Genomic DNA, 22,418 nt, shown 5'->3' with positions numbered 1-22,418 from the left:
GATGGAGGTCGTTGGCTTTCGTTACTTATGATGACCTTGAAACCTCGCCCGCAACGCATCTCGTGAGACAAGTCACGTGACCTAAGATGGCCGCGGAAATAACTGTACATGACTGTCATATGCATGCTTGTTATGTCATCAAGTGATGCATCAGCATGTGTGTATCCCACCACTCCATCAGGATTAATCAAGCATGACTGATGCACAGGAGGACGAAAATGCAAAAGAGGACTCTGGTGAGAACGCCTTTTTAATAGTCTGCCTCGTTGAAATATGTTCCAGACTGTTGATAAAGTCGTGTGAAGTGGGTCTGCACGTATCAGTCGTATGTGTTGAGAAGTCAAAAGGCAAAAGAATAAAGTACTGATGTGCAGTGAAACTTAATGTATTTGTAGCTACACATTTGTTTTGGAGTTTGTAAGGCGTCATGCATACGTTGTTTATTGACAAGTTTATCTGACCAGAGGAATAATCTTGCAGTAATCCAGGTAATAATTAGAAAACACAATGCGTTGCTTTGATAAGTTTGAAAGAATCCCATTCTATTGGATGTATTCGTTTTGAGAATACATGCACATTGGTACATTAAATTACAGGGTCTTGTGTAAAGAGAAACGATAAACAGGAGAGTGCATTGGTTATCCACCCCTATGTAACCAGGAAGTGTTGACAAGCATTAGCAACAGTCAGTTGCTGCAAATAGACAAATTGCACAGTCTGTTAAATATTTCAACAAACAGCATTTTCCAGTGATGGGTTTAAAAATAACAAATGGCAGATATTGTCAAGATATTCAGTGCCATATAAAGTATAACTATAAGCCATTTAATATACAATTCTTGATTTTTTCAAATCATCCTCCTTATCAGGAGGCTATCGACTGCAGTAAACAGTAAATGGTAACAGACTAATGAAAACCAATTATTCATTGTTTTCATCCATTTGTGCACGCATGGACTGACAAAACAACCATTACCACATACCTACCTTAAAATGTAATGTCTAAGACATGGTAGGTAAAACTTAAAGGGACACTGATGCGGAGCAATTTCCGTGGACTGGTTGTTCCTTTTGTTATCGTTTTTCTCCGGAGAGTACCTGGATGTTATCTCAGAATTCGTGACTAGTTTGTGACCTCTGCTGCGCAGTCCGTATACGTAATTGAGAGTTTAAAGGGGCACTGATGCGGCGCAATTTCCGTGGACTGGTGTAAACTTTTGTTATTGTTTTTCTCCCGTGCGTACCCGGATGATATCCCAGAATTCGTGACTGGTTCGTGACCTCTGCTGCGCATTCCGTAAGCGCAATTGATAGTTTAATTATAGACAGATCAACTTAGGTGAAGTCATTTTTACTTCATAACAAATGTATTATGAAAACGAATGAAACACTTTGAAGGTTAATCATCTGCCAGTGGTAGAAATGGTAAAAAACTATTAGGACGGAAAAATAACGAAGCCAATGTACGTCTCTATATTTTGTCTCATAACCCTAATTGGTTTATTGTCATATTTGTATGATTCCGAAAATTAATAAAAGAACACACGATCTGCTTATACTCATAGTAAATTTCATAACAGCAACATTTAAACATTGTATAAATTGCCAATGTGGATCCTATTTCACACACATACGCGATCAAGTGTGTGTTTTCTGTCATACAGATTCTGCTGAATGCTACAACAAATAAATTAAAACAAAATGCAAATAATGAATGTAAAACAGACTAATTTTATAGCAACAATGTCAGGCTACTACCTTGTTCAGGAATGTATCCATCAATATCCACGTAAAAGAAATCGCATTCCATTCATCTGCAGCTGGTAAATAGTCCTGCTCTGTGTCTCGTGTCTTACAACTGTCTCATTTGCGAAAAAGTAACACATCGTTTCACGTCTTTCGTTGGTGAAAACCAGATAAACCTCTCATTGGTCTCCCAAGATAGCACACCGGCAACTAATTGTATGATGTCCACTATTCTAAGTAATTTAGTTAACCAATAATGAGCAATCAATCAATCAACGCAAGGGTGGTTAATTCTTTGAAGGGAGGATGTTGTTTTTGCACTCACTCTTTACGACAGGGTGTAGTCATCTACACACTCTGCCTTTTGACAAATCCGCTAGAAGATAAAAGTAATTAATCAATCAGTGTGTTATCAGTTAATCCTTTGATCGATGTTTGTTTTTGTAACTCAGCTGATAAACCCTCTTGCATCACTTACATGCACATATTACATAACATACAATACATTTGCCATTACAGACCTTAATTTATAATGTTGAGTATTTATTCCAGACAGGAGAAATGCCAAATGGGAACCTTTGTTGAGTAACCGAAGTGGTGTTACTACTAATTATACCTGTTATATATTCACTAATTGACCATCCAGAGAATGATGACAAATAACACGTGTAGGTTTACACCATCAAACGCGAGTTACAGCAAGGAAGATGTAATCTCTGTGTCGCATGCAGCCTGAAAACACTTATGGGCTGAAACTGTTTTGCGGATACCAACGGAATTTCGTTACATAAGGAATACACACAGGCATTTGGTGTGTACTTGGGTAAATAGGTGAAATAAGGGTTTTTTTACGTAAGAAATTTTCAGATTTCTCTACCAAAGGCAAAGTCATCGTTTTTTGTTTACGAATTCAAATAAATCAACTGTGTGTTTTTATTATCATAAATAATAAACCATTGTAGCTACCATAGCTACCAAAATTTACGTATGATATTTGCTATCAGAGCTGAACCAACACTCAAAATTACCTATATATATATAAAGCTTTGCAATCTTCTGTACTGAAACAAATGGCTTGCTACATGCCTGTAGACATCATACTTTCATGTAACATGATTAAATATCGAGGTTAAAAACACAGAAATAGGATCAAATTGGATCAGTAACTATACCATCCAAGCATCCGAAAAGAACTACACTGCTGGGATATTTGGTTAAGATCAGACAAGGAATACCATGGATATTTTTAAACAAATGGCATATGATGGGCATCCGGCCTCCTGACTGTTAAGGTGAAGAAATTCTGCTAATATGGACAGGAGCCCAGTTCCTTTGTCCGTCACGGTTGAAGGAGCGGGCGCTGACCAATTTGCAGTTTGGTTTCGTAATTCGACCGTTGGCGAGAAACATTATTCGCTCCGCATCAGTGCCCCTTTAATTATCGACAGATCAACTAAGGTGAAGTCATTTTTACTTCATTACAAATGTATTATGAAAACAAATGAAACACTTTAAACGGTAGTCATCTGAAAGTGGTAGAAATGGTAAAAAACTCTTAGGTCAGAAAAGTAACAAAGCAAATGTATATCTTTATATTTTGTCTCATAACCCTAATTAGTTTATTGCCATATTTGTATGATTTTGAAAAATAATACAAGAACACACGGTCTGCTTTTAATTATAGTAAATTTCTAACATGACTGTAACATTTAAACATTGTATAGACTGCCAATGTAAAATGTAATGTCTAAGACATGGTAGGTAAAACTTAAGAGCAGTTGTGATGTAGGCACCCTGAGAAATAAGAACCTGTTCTCAACTGTCTTGTAAACATGCCCATTTGCAAGTGAAAACCTTTCCCTTCTTTTGAATGCTAAATGGATCTTGTGATCATGTTAGTGGTTTACCGTAGATGTGGATTGGTTGTCAACTGCCAGACAGAATTCATGCTTTTGTTATACCTTTGTTGGAGCTAGTATCCAGGTTGTTATTGAAAAAACAGCACCATATGAAAACATTCCCAAGTAAGAATGGCACAAAAAGGTAACAGATCATGCTTGGTTTACAAGGGATCTGATGGTGAAAATGGCACATTCTGAAAAGAAATTTCTGTTTATTTTTTAGATGATTTCAGCCTTTGCATGATGAAATGTTATGTTTAAAAATCCTACAAAAAAGTTGTGCACATGTTATATGCGTAACCTATTTAGATGGCATGGTACAGGAACCAATCAATACAGGATTTTGATCCTCCATGTATTACCTGAGGCTGGGATGCATGTGCTGACTCGATGTAGCAAGATACATATCAGTACCAGACATTGCCAACACTAATTGTGTTCCAAATTAAAATACGATTAAGGTAGTGGTACCTTAACTCTTCTACTATATCCATGGTGCTCATGGCCTTGGTCCGAATACTGCTGTGATAGATGTTGTTTTGGGCTTAATTGAAAGACTTTGTTTAAATATGGACCAGATGCATGGTGATGTGAAAACTCAGTTTGCACCCAGTCCAGTAAATCAAATGTATCAAAGGTGAAACACAGATGCATAAAATCTTAAATGAAAAAATTCACAATATGATATGTATCATGATATCTTGGAACGATATGATATGATTCGGTGCACATCACGTTATGCTATCTTTAGTTATTTTTTATAAAAGCGTATATTTTGATATCAAGTAGCAGTATAAATTTGGATATAACCGTCAGTTTCTGGTTTCTAACTATTTTAAGGTCAGTGATATGTATCACAATATGAAGAAAAGTGTTGATATATTTATCGTCCGATAAAGTATCATGATTATCGATACTACGATATATATCATCACAGCTCTGCTTAGATGTCAGTGCCTGGATGATGTCAGAATGTGTACTGGTACTGGCTTAGGTTGGTTTCTCCATACGCAGTACTGGCTGTGCTGCTTCCTACACTTGGTTGTGTAATATCAGAGCTCAGAGTTATGTAGGTCGCAATCATTACCAGTTGAAGCTGAAACTGACACATTGAACAAACAAGGCTGCTACCACTGACTGGGGACACATGACGATGATGATGTAACGTGCATTGAACATAAAAACACTCTGAAATGTCATCTGCCACTGTTGTGGATGTTTGATGCCCATCCATGCATGACAATATGAATTATTATCAGCATATATATGGGAATGGTGAAACAAGTCTTCATCCACCTTTGCTTCTTTCTCTTCTTAATTTTCATTCAAAACATCCATAAAACTGAAGCACGAACACTTAAATTCTACAAATCTAGGCTAGTCAGATAAGTAAATGATTCATTTCTGTAATTTATGGTAGTATCCACAGTTGGAAATGTCAAGCCTAAGAAATTATGACAATGAGTGATCTTTTTGTTGCGAGGGGCAATAACTCTCCTTTTCTCTCCTTTTGTGGTTCAACAACAAACTAATGATTTTTAATCAAACACCTTTCTACTCAGATTGGTACAAGAAAGGAGTAATGTCAGTCAAAGATCTACTGGATAAAAATGGAAAATATTTAGATAGCTAGCTATTGTAAAATGTCCAATGAAACTATTTAACACCTTTTTGGGGACTGCAATGTGATGAATAGACTTTGGAAGAATTAAACTTACCCCACAAGCCATACTATTTGGATTAAAGAAAAATTGAAATGATCCTTTGAATATAATTTTGCTTCTTACTAAACAAACAATTGTTTGCAACCGAAAATATGGAATAATACCAGACCAAAAGAATGTCTTTAGAATCTGCTGCCAGTACTATTATGTTTCAAAATGTATAGCATTTACAACGTGTTCATATGATAAGTTTACAAAATTTTGGTCATCACTACATACTGTATTTGCCTAGTAATGTGCTACCTGCTTGGATATAGTCCATATCTAACACTGAACTTAAGAAAAGACTGTAGAGCAATATACTTGTATGTTTATTACAGTAACACCATCACATACCAGTGAATACATATCAGGGCTTGATTTAATGCTTTGTTGCTTGCACTGGCACTAATTTCACCAAATGAACATACTTATGAATCTAACCTGCACAGGGTTCAAGTCAATCTTTGAGAAATACATCAGCAATAAGTCTAACATTATAAGCATACAGTTTTGAAATTTGGATGGTGCAGCTGGGTTCTTGTCATAGGCTTCACCCGCCTGGTGCAAGCAGGATAGCAATCCTGAATTCAGCCCTGTATACTCTCCCGCTTTAGTCGATAACAACATATAACATGTGACCTATACCCTGAAAAAATGTGGAAATAAAAAAAAATTCAAAAAAGAATCTCCTTTTCAAATGATACAAGCGACGGTCCAACTGGTAGCTTCCGGTCGGGTTCCTGACTCAATGTGTGCTGCTACAACTTGCAACATGCAAAGACAGAACCCAGCTTATGCGTTGCCCTTGTCACATTCATTGATAAAAAAATATCGTTTATGATGAAAAGCCATTAACTGACACATGTTTAGCTTCAGAAAAGCATTGTTTGTTTAGTTTCCAAGTGCAGTACAAATTGACATGATATAGATGAAAAGGATAAATGCAATGAAAAATTGGTATATTGTCACAGCATTTCCTCATGTTCTACGACAGAGAACGAAGCAGGGCAAGTCTTGGGTGTCGTAGCATTTTGAAAATTCTTTTTATGTGTTATCAACCCCTATGTTATTTCCAACGGTAATTTTTTAACTATTGCCACATTAACATCTTACAAATAGTTCCCATACTATCACTGATTTCAATGTAAAAAATAGGAGAAACATGTCCAACCAACTGGTATCCCCTGGAAGGTCTTTATCTCCAATTTTTTATCATTACACATTCCTGACATTTGACGAAATTCTGCATAGAATGTGACAGTTAGTTAGAAATATATTCATTACGTTTGAGCAGCAGTTCCTCACTCACCTGAATCCATTTTGGTTTTAAATTCTGACGCTACATATTTTTAGGTATATTTACATAAGTGCTATACACCTAGTATCCATGCAGTTAGTAGGTCATTGAAACACCAGTCATCATAGTTTGCAATAAAATATACTCATGGAAAAATTTAAGGGAATGCATGTTTCTTAGGGCAATTCAAATTTCTGTTCACTAAGGTCAGCGCCGTGTATTATCGTTTTCGTGAAGAGCATTTCACTCAATCTCACCATAATGCTGTCCATGCACGTGCACTACATGCTTCTGAAGTTACATGCACTTAGATTTACACATTACATGTATGTGCACTATCAAACACAACGGTTAAAAACATTTTTAACATGGAGAGAGAGTACTTAACTTTGGCACAGAAATGGGAGACAATTGGCATGGTTAATGGTGGAAGCTCATTACGACAGGTTGCAACAACTTTTCACAAGTCTGTTAGCGTGATATCCAGACTTTTGAGTCTCTATAGAGCGACTGGTGACGTCAAAATGAGGCGTGGTTGGGGATGGAAAAAGAAAAACACTCCACGGGATGACCGGACCCTACGCCTTATTGCTCTTCCAGGCAGGTTCAAATCCTCCTCCAAAATTAATACAGAATTCAGACGAAGAGCAAACGTCAGAATTTGTTCACGTACAGTGCGTAATCGTCTTAAATTGGCTGGTCTAAAAAGCTGCCGTCCATTGGTTGGAATCAACATGACTGAGCAACACAAGCGCTTGAGACTGCAGTAGGCACGGAACCATGGAGGAAGAACCGTACGTCAGTGGAGAAACACAATGTTTAGTGATGAGAGCAGGACACACTAGACTGTAATGAAGGTTGAATTCAAGTTTGGAGATGCGTTGGGGAATGCCACAGTGCCTGCTCCATCAAACAGCATGATCGTTGTGGTGTAGGGCGTGTTTACCTTTAACCAAAAAACAGATCTTGTGGGTGTTGATGGCAGGATAACAGGTGTACGATATCGTGACGAGATCTTGAACCCGATTGTGATCCACTTTGCGCGTACAGCAGGTCAAATGTTCGAGTTCCAGCATGACAATGCCCGCCCTCACATCGCTCATCTTTGTTAGGACAGACTGAGGGCTGTAGGTGTCCTGGTGTTGCAATGACTGGCTAAAAGTCCTGACCTTAACCCCATCGAAACTTCTTTGGGATGTTCTTGGCCGCAATGTTCGGGACAGACCTGTTCAACCCAACAATTTGGATGAACTTTTCATGGCTCTCCAGGAAAAATGGCGTAGAATTCCGATTGGTACCATCTGTACACTCATTCGCAGCATGTTACGACGATGCCAAGCAGTTCTCCTGAGACATGGAGGACACACTCGATATTGATTTTCATCACTTGACATAATCCTTTTTCATCTGTATGAACTTTTCTCTTACTGATTCAAAGTCACAGCTATTTCATGCGTTCCCTTAAATTTTTCCATGAGTATATGTACCCCTTGTACAATAAGTCCTTCAGTAAGTGTGTGTCGTTTTATATATGTGAATTTATTGATTCATTTCTTGAAAAGTTTAACATAACTTAAAGCTCTTAATATAAATAGTCAACAACAGAGATTTTACTCAACAAACAACGTATAATTCTGACATCCCAAGAGGATGTGTATGATATATATGATTTATATAGGTGTTTCTTGTTTTCATAACATTATATTGACAAATATCTCCCATGTCAAGCCATATATTATCTAACTTTAACTTTGTATTCTGATTTTCTTTCAACAGTTCTTAAAGAAAACTTTAGGTTAGGTTACTGCAGCAGTAATGTAAAGTGGGAAAAGATAGTGACTTTATTGATATGTTTGTTTTAGAATTTGAAAAATCAGTTTATTGCAGCAAAACATAAAGAGCTAAATCTAATAAATACAGTTTAAGCTTTTTCATGACTATTATAATAATCTGATTATTGTGAATGCAAGCTGTATGTAGACACTACAGTAAATTGTAAACCATTTGATACTTACAACACTTAACAGTGCCATTTATTATACTAGAGATTGAAATTTGTTATTAGTATGAATATATGTGTTTTCTGGTTATCTAATAAAGAACAGAATTGGAAAGTGCTTTTGAATATGTACGTATTGTGTAGTAGTGGTATTGCTTCTTCTGTGTCCGACATATTATATTTAATAAATGAATATTTTAATATTATTCCCTTTTATTAAAAAATTAAGAAAAACCAACATGTTTTAATTTGAACCCTTAATTCAGGATAATTAGGGTGCAGTCATTGTAGAAATCTGCAGTGCATTAGGCCAAATATAAAAAGTGAAATATTTCTTGGGCATCGGCGCATCACTTTCATTTGTGCATGTAACAATTATTTATTGCCATTTAAAAAAAAAAAATTTTGACGTTGCTGCGTCCCGATTATCTATTTGTCCACTATTAGAATCAGTGTCTGTAAAAACGAGTTTGACTGAATCTACAACTGATTAACACATGCTAAACTTCCCAAGCTGTATTTCTGAGAGAAAAAAAAATAAATGTGTTCCTCCCTTGTCACTTAGAAAAAAACAAAGTCCTACCGCCCTCATCACTTTTGAAAAAAAAGTTGCCCGATAAACATTTATTTATTTTTATGCTGCCTTATGTATATATACAGTGATTTTATATTTCATGCATCTAAAAACATTACGGACATAAAAAGCAGATTTTAGTTATGCCCTGTTTATTGTATTTCAACATTGCATGGCTACATGCAGGTGATGATTGATATAATTTGTCCATTGCTGTTATTTTACAATTGCTTCACCATTGTTTCTCACTGCTCTCTGTACCTGCTAAATATTTGTGTTGTCAAAATTCTCAGTCCCATCTTGTACGACCTTATGAAATTTACATAACAAGACTTGCACTGTTTCACATTCTGCACACTGCATCAGTTTCCCACTACAGTGAATTACGTGAATGCAGCCATATCGGCCGTAATACTAAAGCGATTTGAGTATGTATACAATGAAAATACACTGCAGTTTTAAATGTGTGATATCGAGACATCTAGTGCGAGACATAAATTACCGATTGCAAAACAACAAAGTGACAAAACATGACCTGAAAATGATCAGCTGATTCCACTGTCACACTTCAAACTGCTATTTCGCGATTCCTTCCTGCAATATAAGCAGTCATGACTATCCTAGGTGTTTCATAGAATCATGGAATAAATATTTCAGGACATAACACTTGATATATCATCGTGAAAGGGAAAAGATATGCTGTCCATGCACCAGCATAAACATTCTCAGTGAAGGTGAAGGCTATACTGTTTCAAAGGGTAATAGTAACGTGTATGGCTCACATCGTGTATGGCTCACATCATGCATACGACACATGTCAGTTTAAGGTTGGACCGTCTGGATCAGCGCACCAGCGAATTAGTGACGGGAAGATAAATTCAAAAAGATTGCCCATTGAGGGTTGAGAACCTGTGCTGAAATGTCACATGTTAATGTAAGAAATTCATAAAATACCTTCCCTTCGTTATTGGGGAATCCCCTAAAATGCCAAGTAAAAAGATACTGTAAGTCAGCAAACAAATGATTGTATGAAATAATGCAAATGCAAACCTCAAAACGAAAATGCGTTGATTTATTAATGCGAGGAAGTAAATCAGGATATAGTTGACCGTAATGACTAAACACGCTAATCATTACACTCACCAATATGGGAAATATATTTATTCCAACACTAGTGTAAACATCTTAATCCCCCTGAACACTGGTGTTCATTTAATGAATGGCAGTCTGTGGAATCTGTCAGTACTAGTACCTTGTAATCCTTGAGGATTGTTGCTATGGTATTTGAATGTAAGGACCAACCAAAGGGTTTTACATAGATTCATTACATGGGACATTCACTGATTGTAAATGATAACTTTACATGCAGTAGTAAGCTTCAAAATGTATAGTCTGGTTCATAATTATTGAGAATTTTTCTTCTTACTTTGAGCTATCCTAACACCTCAACTGATTCACTGATACTTAAAACTAAGTAATGGTATAAGGGAGGTAGCTCATCTTGGCCTACTGAGTATAGTACAATTAGAGTTACCTCCCCTGAATTTGTAGCAGACGTCATTTTCCTCAGCACTGTCAACAATGTCTGCTGAAGATAAAAGAAGGTTGATTTTTTAGTTGTGTAATCAAGGAATTGGTGATGTAAATACATTGGTAGAGAGAACAGGAACTCCTCTTTCTACTGTGTATAGGATTAGGAAGAATTTTAAAGAGGGAAAGGATTTTGGGCACCAGAAAGGAGCAGGGAGACCCAGAAAATTGGACTTCTCAGATCGCGTCCGGCTGGGAATTTTAGCGTCTAAAAAGCAAAGGGCAAGCATCTCCAACATCAGGTATGAAATGATAGAAAGGGGATCAACAGTTGTATCAAAATCTACAGTTAGAAGAAATTTGATTGATCTTGGATGTGAGAAAAAGACTGGAATTCCTTCTCCTCTCATGAAACAAGAACATAAAGACAGGCGTGTTGAGTGGTGTTTGGCACATGAAAACTTTGACTGGGAAAATGTGATTTTTACTGATGAAAGCTCAATATGGGTATATCCCAATAATGTGAAAATATGGACAAAGTCTGCGTCAGCACCGTTGTATCGACGACCTAAATACAGCCCAAAGTTTCATGTATGGGGAGGGATATCCTTATTAGGAACGACCCCGCTGTGTGTGTTTGAGGGAAATCTGACAAGTCAACGCTACACTAACATATTAGATAATTTTCTCCTTCCAAGTGCACGTGTGTTTTATGGAAATGACTGGATTTTGCAGCAAGATAATGAACCTAAACACACCGCAAAACATGCCAAGCAGTGGTTTCAGGAGAAAAATGTGACTGCATTACCATTTCCTGCATATAGTCCTGACTTAAATCCCATTGAGAACATTTGGGGGATGATGAAGGAATGTGTGAATCAAAAGGGGTTGACAAAAATTGAAGACATGAAGAGAGAAGTGGTCCGATACTGGGACAGCATAACTCACGAGACACTAACCTCTCTGATAGGAATTATGCCTACCTGTCTTAGACTGTGCCGTGAAGCTCAAGGAGACTTGATAAAATATTAAATTGTTACCTACACAACATGAAAAGGTCAGTTCACTTTCACAATACATTCAATTTTATCTGATTTGTTCTCGTTTAATAATATGAAATGCTTTAGCTATTCTCAATAATTTTGAACCATACTGTACCTATTTCCATGGGTACATTGCACATGTTTGACAGAAAACACAACGGTGCTGAAGTGATCTAAACATCCCTGGTATCTTTACTTCAGTTATTTGAAAGATCGTGGATGTTTCATTCATGTGATCCCCTACCAGTCAATAGATGACAATAAATGTAACACATATGGTATGTGGTTTTAATAAGTGCATTATCAGTTTTGTCCATCAGTCAGGATATAAAATTTACCTGCAAAAGTTTGGGTGGGGGTTGGGGGGGGGGGAGGTTGGAATGTATGTCTCACAGTTTCAACAATAATTTTGTTTTAACTTACGTGTTCGGATTGAAATTAAATTTAGAGCTATTATAATTTTGTTATATACCTCTGGTTTTCCAACTGAGGAAGTATTTCCATTCTGCCCTAACAGCATTATTATAGGTTAAAAAAAAATGCATACTGTGTTGAAAATCAGAGGTATGTAGCATGATTACATACCTCTGCTTGACTTTGATTAGCCAATCACAATCCTGTATTTACTGAAGTCCGTTCAGCCAGAAGATAAGAGGGGTAATGGAGGCGAGGAACAATCTGAATAGAGCGGTGTCGGGTATTACCGAACAAGCAGCTATTACCGAACAAAATTCCATTTCTGTATTGTTTACTCAATTTGCCGATCGATACAGCAAGTTTTATGCGCATGCCATGAAATGGAAACTTCCTCTACCGGAAAAACGATTGTCTGTTCCGTAAATATATTTCAAAAGATGCAGAGAAGAAAACTGACAAGAAGATAAGCAACTGGCATCACATCCTTAAACCTTGTGTGTATATCATCGATGAGATGGCTAAGCCAACAAGTCTTGGTCAGTACTGGGATACCCCATTCTAAATATACCAACATGTCTATTTAAGTGCATTACGCAGTTCCAAACCATAGTAAAAAATTTTGTTAGCCATATATGGACTGTACCGTCCGATCAACACTACCCCTTCATTGTGCAGCCCTGTTGTCTAAGCGCCATTGACCTCAGCAATTTTCCCTACTCTACTTTATATTTGTGACGGTTTGTGTCACTTATTTGTTGATACTAAAACAAACGGCATTAATTACTCCATCTGCTTTATAAAGTGTCAAGACAAACACAAAAAACATGGTAATCATGCGAGTTTCCATTCTCTAGTCGTAGGTGGTACAATTTAACTTGTCCTGTACCATGCTGAAAAAAACATGATGATTATTTCGTAAAGGAATCAGATTTACTGTACAAGCTATTGCGTTCTCCCAAGCCAAATCAGACGTCAACTCCAAACATTAGTTCGTGGAACTACGTATTTTTACATCAGGATATTCGACCGTGACCTCATAGGAACCTCAGGGGCAGTTAATTTTACAATTTTGTTGAGAGTGGTTTCCCTTAGACTGAGTGACGGACACCTTGCCCGTCAGTTAATTAATTTCACCCTTGTCCCTGTTGAAATATGTAGTTCTATTACTTTCCATGGCCAGTTAATTGTTTCTCTCATAAAATATGTGGACATATCCTAAAATACATACATGCTAATCATGCATTTACATGTCAGACTTCAAGTGCATTATGTTCTGCATTTCCATGTTCCGCATGCCCCATGTTTCTTTTTGTATTCAGACATGGAATTATAGAAAATGTCACTGAGGCTGACTGAATTAATGCCAATATGTGATTAACTAGCTCTGCATTCAAAACAGTTAATTTTTCTCCATAATATACGTTTAATGAAATAATCATTCAATAAGAAAGCGACCAGAAATATGTCAACTCAATGAAAATAAAGATCATTAAATAAGGATACTATAAGTGATCTACATTTGAAAAACCTGATAAATAGATACACACTGGAACACATTTGTGCAGTGTTCAGGAATACCTGTTTGATACCTGGCAGTTATATGATTTTCAAGTGAATATAAGAAATGCATCAATCAAGCGATAGTGTTAAAAATTAATACAAGACTCTTCTTCTTGGACTTTCTTACTGAATATTTTCTTCTGCTGATGTTTCGAATAGTGAATACTTACCTTCAAATTGCTGCATTTTGAACAAAAATGAACAAATATTTCTTCTACGTTTGGGCTCAGTGTTTTTCAAATTATTTAACTGACATCCTTAAATTATACGTAAGTTGAATCAGATATGATTTACCTGGTTTAACTATCTTTATTTCTTTAAGTACTCGATATGGTCTGATTCAGAGTTTGTAGTTCTTTCATATTGCTCTCTCACATGCTAGTATGTTTCATGTTTCGGTATTTTTCAGTCAGGTGGTTAAGATCAATACTGAAAGGATTTTTGTATTTGTCAATAACCGGTGACCGTAAGTCCCCATAATTCCCAGCGTCATGCCATAACTTTGGTTGAGGTGGCTGTAACCTGTGTCTTTCAAAGGTGTAGATAGCACTGTCATGTGAAGAATCGTTAATGACAACTTTGTTTCATACGAAACAAGAAATCTCCTTCGTTGTACACGTATGAAACAATTGTCATCTGGTATGCAGTTGCTCAGCACCACACCTGACAAGTACCTTTTGTAACACGTGAAGTGTGTTTGACTCATATGGGTAAATTGCGTAAATATACTGGCATAAATGATTTCATATGATGCATCCATGTCAGTAGTTGTTTAGGGGAGAATGTTATCATCATTAACTGGATGTTGAGATAACGCATCAAACAATAACGTATTTGACCCTTATTTGCAACAATATGTATGTTCTAATACATAATAATGTACATACTGTATGAGTTATAGTTACACTATTAAACTATACTGTTGTAGGACTTGTATCTGTGTCTGTATCTGTGTCATTGTTCGGAATAGCCTGATGTCAGTGGTGCTTAAAATGTTGAATAAAACATATTTCATCAGACATGGTGTAGGAAATCTGAGAGATCAACCAATTGAAAAAATGGTAGTGTACCTTTTTATATATTATATTTTGACATGAAAAATATTTTTCCATCCGAAACGAGGGAAGAAGACTGGTCATTTTCTCTATGCTGCACAACCCATTATCACTACAGTTTGCCTGTGTATGAACGTAAGCCTGCTGCCTTACATCTCTGTCCAACTGTGACCTGCTTGTATGCACCAAACCAGGAACCTTTTCTGTTCTGTAGCCAATAGCCATGACCTGGTTTGATGTAAATCTGGGTCATGTTGGCAATGGTACTTCCGAATAGTGAATGTGGGGTTACGAACCTCCTGTATTCTCATGCAGTTTCCCTGGTGTTGATGACTCATTAAACAATGATGCACATCGGCATCATACTGTTTCATCATGAACACAGGTCACATGTATTTGGAATGATGAATAACGTAAGGACATACTTCTGTGCTGTAATGATTGGCATATTTTTGTGATGCTGTTGCTTCAAAGTGTTGACATGTGTTGTCAAGGAGGTGGCAAGTAAGGGATTTCATATTCAGAAGGGCTTGTTCTGTGTTTGTTGTTTTGGTTTGCTTGTTCTTTCATACCCCACTCTGCAATTTGCCAGTTGATGCTGGTATTTAAACAATCTCCATAAGGCCAAACAACCCAATGATTGACAATGAACCTACAACAGTGTTCATGAATTGTGTTCAGAGATTGGGAAAGGCAGGGACCATGGGCTATTTTACATATTAGAATAAAAAATGACCCATTAAAATTTTGAAGTTTACCATTAATACAAGGACAGTGACCATTCTTAATTCAGAAAAAGGCTAATAATTCTGAAAATGGCCAATTGTCAAAGTTCTCTATCCCAATCCCTGAGTAGTCAAAGTAACAGAACAGATACGGCCCCTTTCTGGAGCCCTGCTGTAATAGATACATGTTCCCTTAGCACTTCTTCGTTTTCTTCAAAGTCAGTCTGCAGGTAATCTCCATAAGCACTCCTTATGATATGAAAAACATACCTGACTGTGTTCCAGGGGTATTTCATATTGTTTGCAGAATATACTGCTGAATGGGTATGTAAATGCTGGCCTAATTAAATCCCAAGTGACTATTAGTGAAAACGATTGTTTCATAGACAGTACATGGAATACACCTGATGCATAATGTTTGGTTTTGCAACAAGGAGGAAACTGACAATGTTGACAAATTGAGATAAAGTAGCTAAATTATATATTGATAGCTATTCCAGTACTCCAGTGTGAAAATGTTGTTCTTAGAAACTTTACATGATAGTTTCTTAAGTGAAATCTTTAATAGCTGAATAAAGTTTACAAATTCAACAGCCAGTAAGATAGTCAGATGTCATTATTGACTGAACGAATTAAAGTTGGATACCTTTTGTCGTTTAAACGTAACTTGCAAGAACAAAACATGTTCCAAAAGTTGCGTTGATGGACTAAAGGCTCATTTTTTATGGTATCTGAGTCTTAGATTGAAACATGATGTGCTTCAATTTCTGCTTCTGTCTAACAAAATAAGTAATGTTGGACTATTGAAGGGGTGACGTTTGATTTTCAGTGTTAGATTTTGTAAATGTAGAATCAAGACTTTCTCATGACACTGCACATCATAGCAAGGTAAAACTACCTCTTGCCTGTTTAATTTCAAGAAAATTATCAATTCTTTGCCCATTCCAGTGCTTAAAATCTTGGCTGTTTATCCAGGGATCATTGTTTATGATAAATAAAAAGGAGGTATTAATTCAGCATATCCCAGGAAGCTCACACAATGCAATGGCTTGGAAATACACATGGGCTTGACATAACTAAGGGGAAGATTGCCTCTTGGGCTCAGTCAAAGATAATTCTTGACCTGTTTCATCATTTGAGTTGCCTTAGTTCACGCCCTATACCTTGGATTTCCCCATAGAATGTGTTCATACCTGATTGGCTGTACACAGCCTGAGTCATGCAGTAAGAGAGCTAAAAATAGCCAATTGATGGTCTTCCTCGGCAGTGTTTTCGGTGTTGATCAGCTGCAGGAGATTGTGGTGGTTCATTGACAAGGTTCCTGTTGGTTTTGTAAATGGAAATCAACTTTAAAGAAGACGCATTATCACAATGCTTTCTGCAAGAGGTATGCAACTCTGTTGATTTCCTGTTACCTTTGGTTGAGGCTTGAAGGGTGTGTGAGGTGCAATGAGGTTAACCTTTCATCATCTGCAAGTAAGCCTGATGTGTGACTATAGCTGTGGCGCAGTATGTCAGCATTTTGTTTAAAAACTGTCAGGTAACCTGTGCTCTTTTGTGGCAGTATTTCTTATAATTTGTGGAAGTAGACCTCATGGCAACCAAATTTGACTATAACTATTTGAAGCATTATTCATATTCAGATGAACACACTTATTTCTGATAAATGTATTGTATGACATTGTAATTGGCTGACAAAGTACACTTAATGCATATTGTTTAACACAAAATACTGGGAAATGTAATATTTCTTAATGTATTTGGGCGTTTTCTTACTATCAGTACTTTAAAAATAATCTTTGAAATATGGATTATGACCTTATTTGACAGTAGTTATTTCAAACATTATTTAAATCCAACTGTACACATAATATTCATAAATGTATTTTTATGATAATTATATAATGTGCAGACAAAATTATACAAACATGTCAACAGACAAATACTAAGTGTAAAATTTCTTTATGTTATCACCTTCAGTAAATGTACATGGGCATGTTCTCATTGAGCAGATGTACATTGGATGAGTCTTTGAAATGTTTGAAATTTGAGAAAGAAATGTTAAGAGAGTCGTCTAAATTAAAGGGTCAAAAGCCTGAAGGCCTAAGTAAGCACTGTTAATTTTAAATGTATCCATGTACTTGTGTACATGCAAATCTGCACAATATCAATTGAATAAATAGGTATGTGGAATAGGTATGTGGTCAGGTATATAATTGTGAGCTTGGGGGGTATGTGGGTATTAATCAGGGTATTTTTGTATTGATTTGTTGAAGGGAGCATTTATTAGTTATGAAAATTTTAAAATGTTTAAAACAAGCAAAAGGTTGAATTTATTTGGTGGTACCATTTCTTTCTCATCATCGATATGTGCAGGAGATATCAGCATGTTGAAAAAATGTGTATGGTAAGCTTTTGATGAAATGGATACCTGAGTGACTATTTAAATCCAAGTTAGATTTCTATAAGATTATATGAATGTCACTCCACGACATCACCAAAGCTCAATGATAAGCTCCTCTTTGCTGATGAAATGTTGACCCTGGACCTTGACAACACTGACTTGGCTCTTGGCCAAGCACATGCTGAAAGCTGCCACATGGGCAGAACTAGGTCATGCTGTCACTAATTATAGTAATGATGTAATATTGCTTGGGCTTTGTGGAGCTGTTGCTTGGTCATTCATCTATTTATATTGTTGCACCCGCATTGAATGCAAACCCTGCAGTACCCTTGAGTTTCATCCTTCTGGGTTGTTTTTTTCTGTTAAGAAAACCCAGTGATGATGCTCGCTTGACCTCTTTTCCTCCCTGTAGGAGTTGACCAAGAGGTGTTTGAGGTTAGGCTTGGGGATAGTGTTTACTGTTTGTGGTAAATTGCTTACATCATTCTCTGATTTGCCAGTTCAACATTCAGTCATATAGGCCACCATGATGTAACTGGAATATTTCTGACAATTAAGCAAAATAATTTCCTACACTTGCATGAAACATGTTGAATACAGAGACTAACATCATATCAAATCAATATTGCCCCTTTCCCTATTAAAAAGTAGAGTAGTGATCAAGTTGTATTGATGATGTGATTAATTGTCAGATAGTCAATTTCTTTTTCAACATTATCTGCAACTTTGCCATCATATCCACAGTGTGTTGTTACAACTGTGAAAGCATAATTTTCAGTGTATAGCAGCATGTTTTGAAGTTAGGTGCCTTTATGTTTTATAGCTTTAAATTGATACATAACTGGATTGAAAACAACTGTAAATGATTTAAACATGTAATGTAATCAAATTTAAATGTTGTTGGCAAAACAAAGAAACATTATCATATGTCCTATTTTATATAAGAATGACTCTGTTAAGTTTATTAAATGACTATGTTTGTGAATTATGGCCAGGATGGCCTACATTTCTGAAGTAAAATCAATCTAACCAATAATTGTAAATGTTTTAAATGTGTAATGTAAACATTTAAACGCTGTTTACAAAACAAAGAAACATTATCATATGTCGTATGTTCTATAAGAATTACTCCGTCAAGTTTATTAAATGACTCTTTGTGAATTATTGGCTGGATAGCCTACATTTCTAAAATAAAATCAATCAATCAATTTTCATTCTACAAAAATACAAAAATGAATGTTCGTTCAATTTAATGGATATTACTTGAAAGTTGTCTGATCTTCTTGCGACACTTGCCAAGACATACAAGGGCTCATTACTTGCTGTACAGAATTGCATCCCTTTGCCATAGAAGAAATATTATGTGGGTTCAAATCCAGGTTCACCCAGACCATGGTTCTTTAGTCAGTTGCTCATGGGTTTCCACAAAGTGGTAAATAGCTTAGCAGCTGCAGTACTTCAGAATGTTCTGACACATGAAGCAGACATGCTATGATTTAACCTGACAAAGTGGCTCTAAACTAAGCTTAGATACTTACCTTCCTCTCATATAAGAAAGTTTACGCTGCTTATCAACAGGGATATTCTTGTCAGTATGGATAAGTATATCTGCAGTCTGTACCATGTCCAAATAGGAAATTTATAGAACGAAGATATTTGAGGAGACTGAGGTACTGGACTGGTGGTAGACTAGTTGCTGAATATATATGATTTTGTTATTTACGATAAGCCCACTTAAATTGAAATGGAGACCCAGTGGGTTAAAGGCTTTACCATTGCTCAGTGGGCCACTAGTTGGGAAAAGGGAGACAGACTAGGCTAAAGCCACACAGTTCTACACTCACTTCAAATCTTTGAGGTGAGCATCTCTGCATTGAACTATATATTTCTTTGTTCTTAATCTTAATCATGTAAAAGTTTTACTGAATATCATCCTTATTATCTCTCCTCAGAGCCATTACGGCGGACACGCCCACCAAGTAAAAAACGATTGGATGATGAGGTGGATGCTCTCATGGTAGAGATCCGTGAGAGGGAAGCAGAACTCGTATCCTTGCAATCGGAATTGGACTTACAGCTGACTAAATGATCCATTTAACAGACGATTAGAAGTTTGTTTGATTAAGGTATTTTTGTCAGTGGAATGGGTTTTTGTCTGCAGGGAGACCCATGAAGATCTGAGGTAGAATTGATCTTCAGTAACCCATGTTTGTTGTAAGAGGCGACAAGTGGGATCGGGTGGTCAGGCTTGCTGACTAGGTTGACATGTTATCAGGTCCCATTTGCGCAGATCAAGGCTCCTGCTGTTGATCACTGCATTGTCTGGTCCAGATTCGATTATCGGTAGACTGATGCTTTATTGTTGGAATATTGCTGAGTGAGGCATAAAACTCAACTTGCTCATTTTTCTTCAGGTGGTGAACAATATAGGCCTCTATCAGTAAGAAACACTGTGAGAACTCTGAGTGTATTATTACTTCAAGGTTCATTATGAGAGTTTTTTAATAGCTCAGCTTTTAACATTATTTGAAGGATAATATATTATGCTGGGTATATTGGTATATGTAGAGCTTAAATTCATCAGTAGAGATGCCTTGACAGGAAGCAGAAATCAATTGGAGGTCGAGGTGAGGATTCACTGAAAAATATAAGAGCAGAGAAGGACGCTACCTTTGAGCGGAGGAAGAAGGTAGATTCTGACCTTAAAACCCTCAATCAGGCCATAACGCAGAAGGTAAGACTGCAGCATTGTTAGTAGTACTTTGGTTTGGATTTGAACCCACACTTTCAGACTAAGCTGCCTTATCCACTTAGGAACCACTTGATTACATACAGGCTGCTGTCATATAGTTGGAACAATACAAACATATGCTGAACAGCAAAAGAAATGCAAGTTTTTAAAAAATGAAATCTCATAAAATTATGTATTCATGTTTTTGTCTTCTTTATAAAACCTTGACAAAAAAAACAAAACAAAAAAAAAAAGCAAAACATAGTTGTGTTTCTTTCGCTGTTAAGTATGTTTTGAATGGATGACCACCTAAGCAGATTGATGTTATGGTTAACATGCAAGATAAGCCTATAAAAGTTGTGATTAATTCATAAAACAGCTGTTAAGTTGTAAGAACTTGCTGTGTTAATGGGAATGCTGAGATAATTAATCTTCCTCAATTTAGCAGCAAAGGTTAGTCCTGTTCTGATTTGTATTTATCTTTAACAGAGTGTGTTCATACCTTGTGCGTGTGTGCGCCATCTTGCATTGGGTTGACTGTACCATGTTAGCATTTTGAACACAGTTGTGTTGAAAGAAACATTGAGGAATATATAAACTGAGGAGCAAGTCAAAATGTGTAAAGCATATGTCGACTATGTACTGATTGTTGTGTTTTCAGATGAATGCCCTATCCAAGCTGCAGTCCAGCCTCCACTACACAACAGAGGAGAAGCACAATGATGCCATCAGGTAATGTCATGGTTATCAGAGCTATGCTACCACATAACAACTCTGTCACTTTTCTGTGTTACATTTTGTCCTCAGAAGCCCAGGCAACTTACTGCTTGTCATAGCAGTTAATTTCAATGAAGTGCATTGTCAAACTTGATGAATTACGTAAGTGTGGGTAACCTTGACCACATTGCCGGTTGCATCAATCCTGGTACAAAACTGGAGTATTGATTACTTGTTGATGGTGCACCAAAATCTATAAGGAAAGGCACTGCATGTTAATCACTGTTGTTTTGTAAGGCACACAAACTAATAGTACAACAGAACCCTGTATGATGCTTCAGCTTTGAATAATGTCTGTTGAATGACGTATTTATTGTAGGAAACTGGAATGGAATATGAAGGTACAGAACTTCAAACTGTCCCAAGAAAAGAAGATTGTTGCTGAGATAGACAGCTTGAAGAGATCCAAGAAAATGCTGAGGTTTGTTATATCAGGTGTTTGTACTTGTCAGGATTTGAGCATACATTCAACCATATTGTTACAGCCATTGAATGATGTGTCTACATATGTCAGATATTATAGGTCTTCTACAGTAATAATTTGTTGTCTTGCATCATATTGTTTGGATGGAAAAGGATCAAATGATACAATACATTCTCCTATTTTTGATGAGCACACAAAAGGCTATGTTTAATTTGAAATGTACTTTCAAGTTGTAATATGGCTTTTGTTATTATTTGATGATTGATGATCAGAAAGCTGATTGTTTACAGCAGAATCCTCATCTATTTACCCCATGTTACTGAAATATTGTCATCATCACAGAGGCTTAATCACTCTCTCACGCTTCAACTCTGTGTTGTGTTTCAGTTCCTACCTGTCTATGAAGAAGGAGATTGACGAGAGTCGGGACAGACAGCGACGTATGAGGGAGGAGCGTGACGTGAGTGCATTTCTGTCATGTTTTGAGGGGCATTAGGATAGTTTAGTGGTTACTGTGTTTGCTTTTCAC

General features: G+C 36.6%; 1 protein-coding gene across 1 annotated transcript in view; it reads left to right on the top strand.

The window, feature by feature from the left end:
* The first annotated feature begins 65 nt into the window (after nt 1-65).
* The window catches only part of LOC137277991 (uncharacterized), a 31,315-nt gene continuing 8,962 nt past the window's right edge, over nt 66-22,418 (top strand). Inside the window, exons 1-6 of the mRNA XM_067810019.1 lie at nt 66-236; nt 19,910-20,004; nt 20,566-20,691; nt 21,350-21,420; nt 21,785-21,886; nt 22,277-22,349. Coding sequence (XP_067666120.1) covers nt 194-236; nt 19,910-20,004; nt 20,566-20,691; nt 21,350-21,420; nt 21,785-21,886; nt 22,277-22,349 — 510 coding nt within the window. The 5' untranslated portion in view covers nt 66-193. The remainder of the gene's footprint in view (nt 237-19,909; nt 20,005-20,565; nt 20,692-21,349; nt 21,421-21,784; nt 21,887-22,276; nt 22,350-22,418) is intronic.

This window comes from Haliotis asinina, chromosome 3 (genome assembly GCF_037392515.1).
Source record: "Haliotis asinina isolate JCU_RB_2024 chromosome 3, JCU_Hal_asi_v2, whole genome shotgun sequence".
NCBI lineage: Eukaryota > Metazoa > Mollusca > Gastropoda > Lepetellida > Haliotidae > Haliotis > Haliotis asinina.
This window is presented reverse-complemented; position numbering and strand designations above follow the sequence as displayed.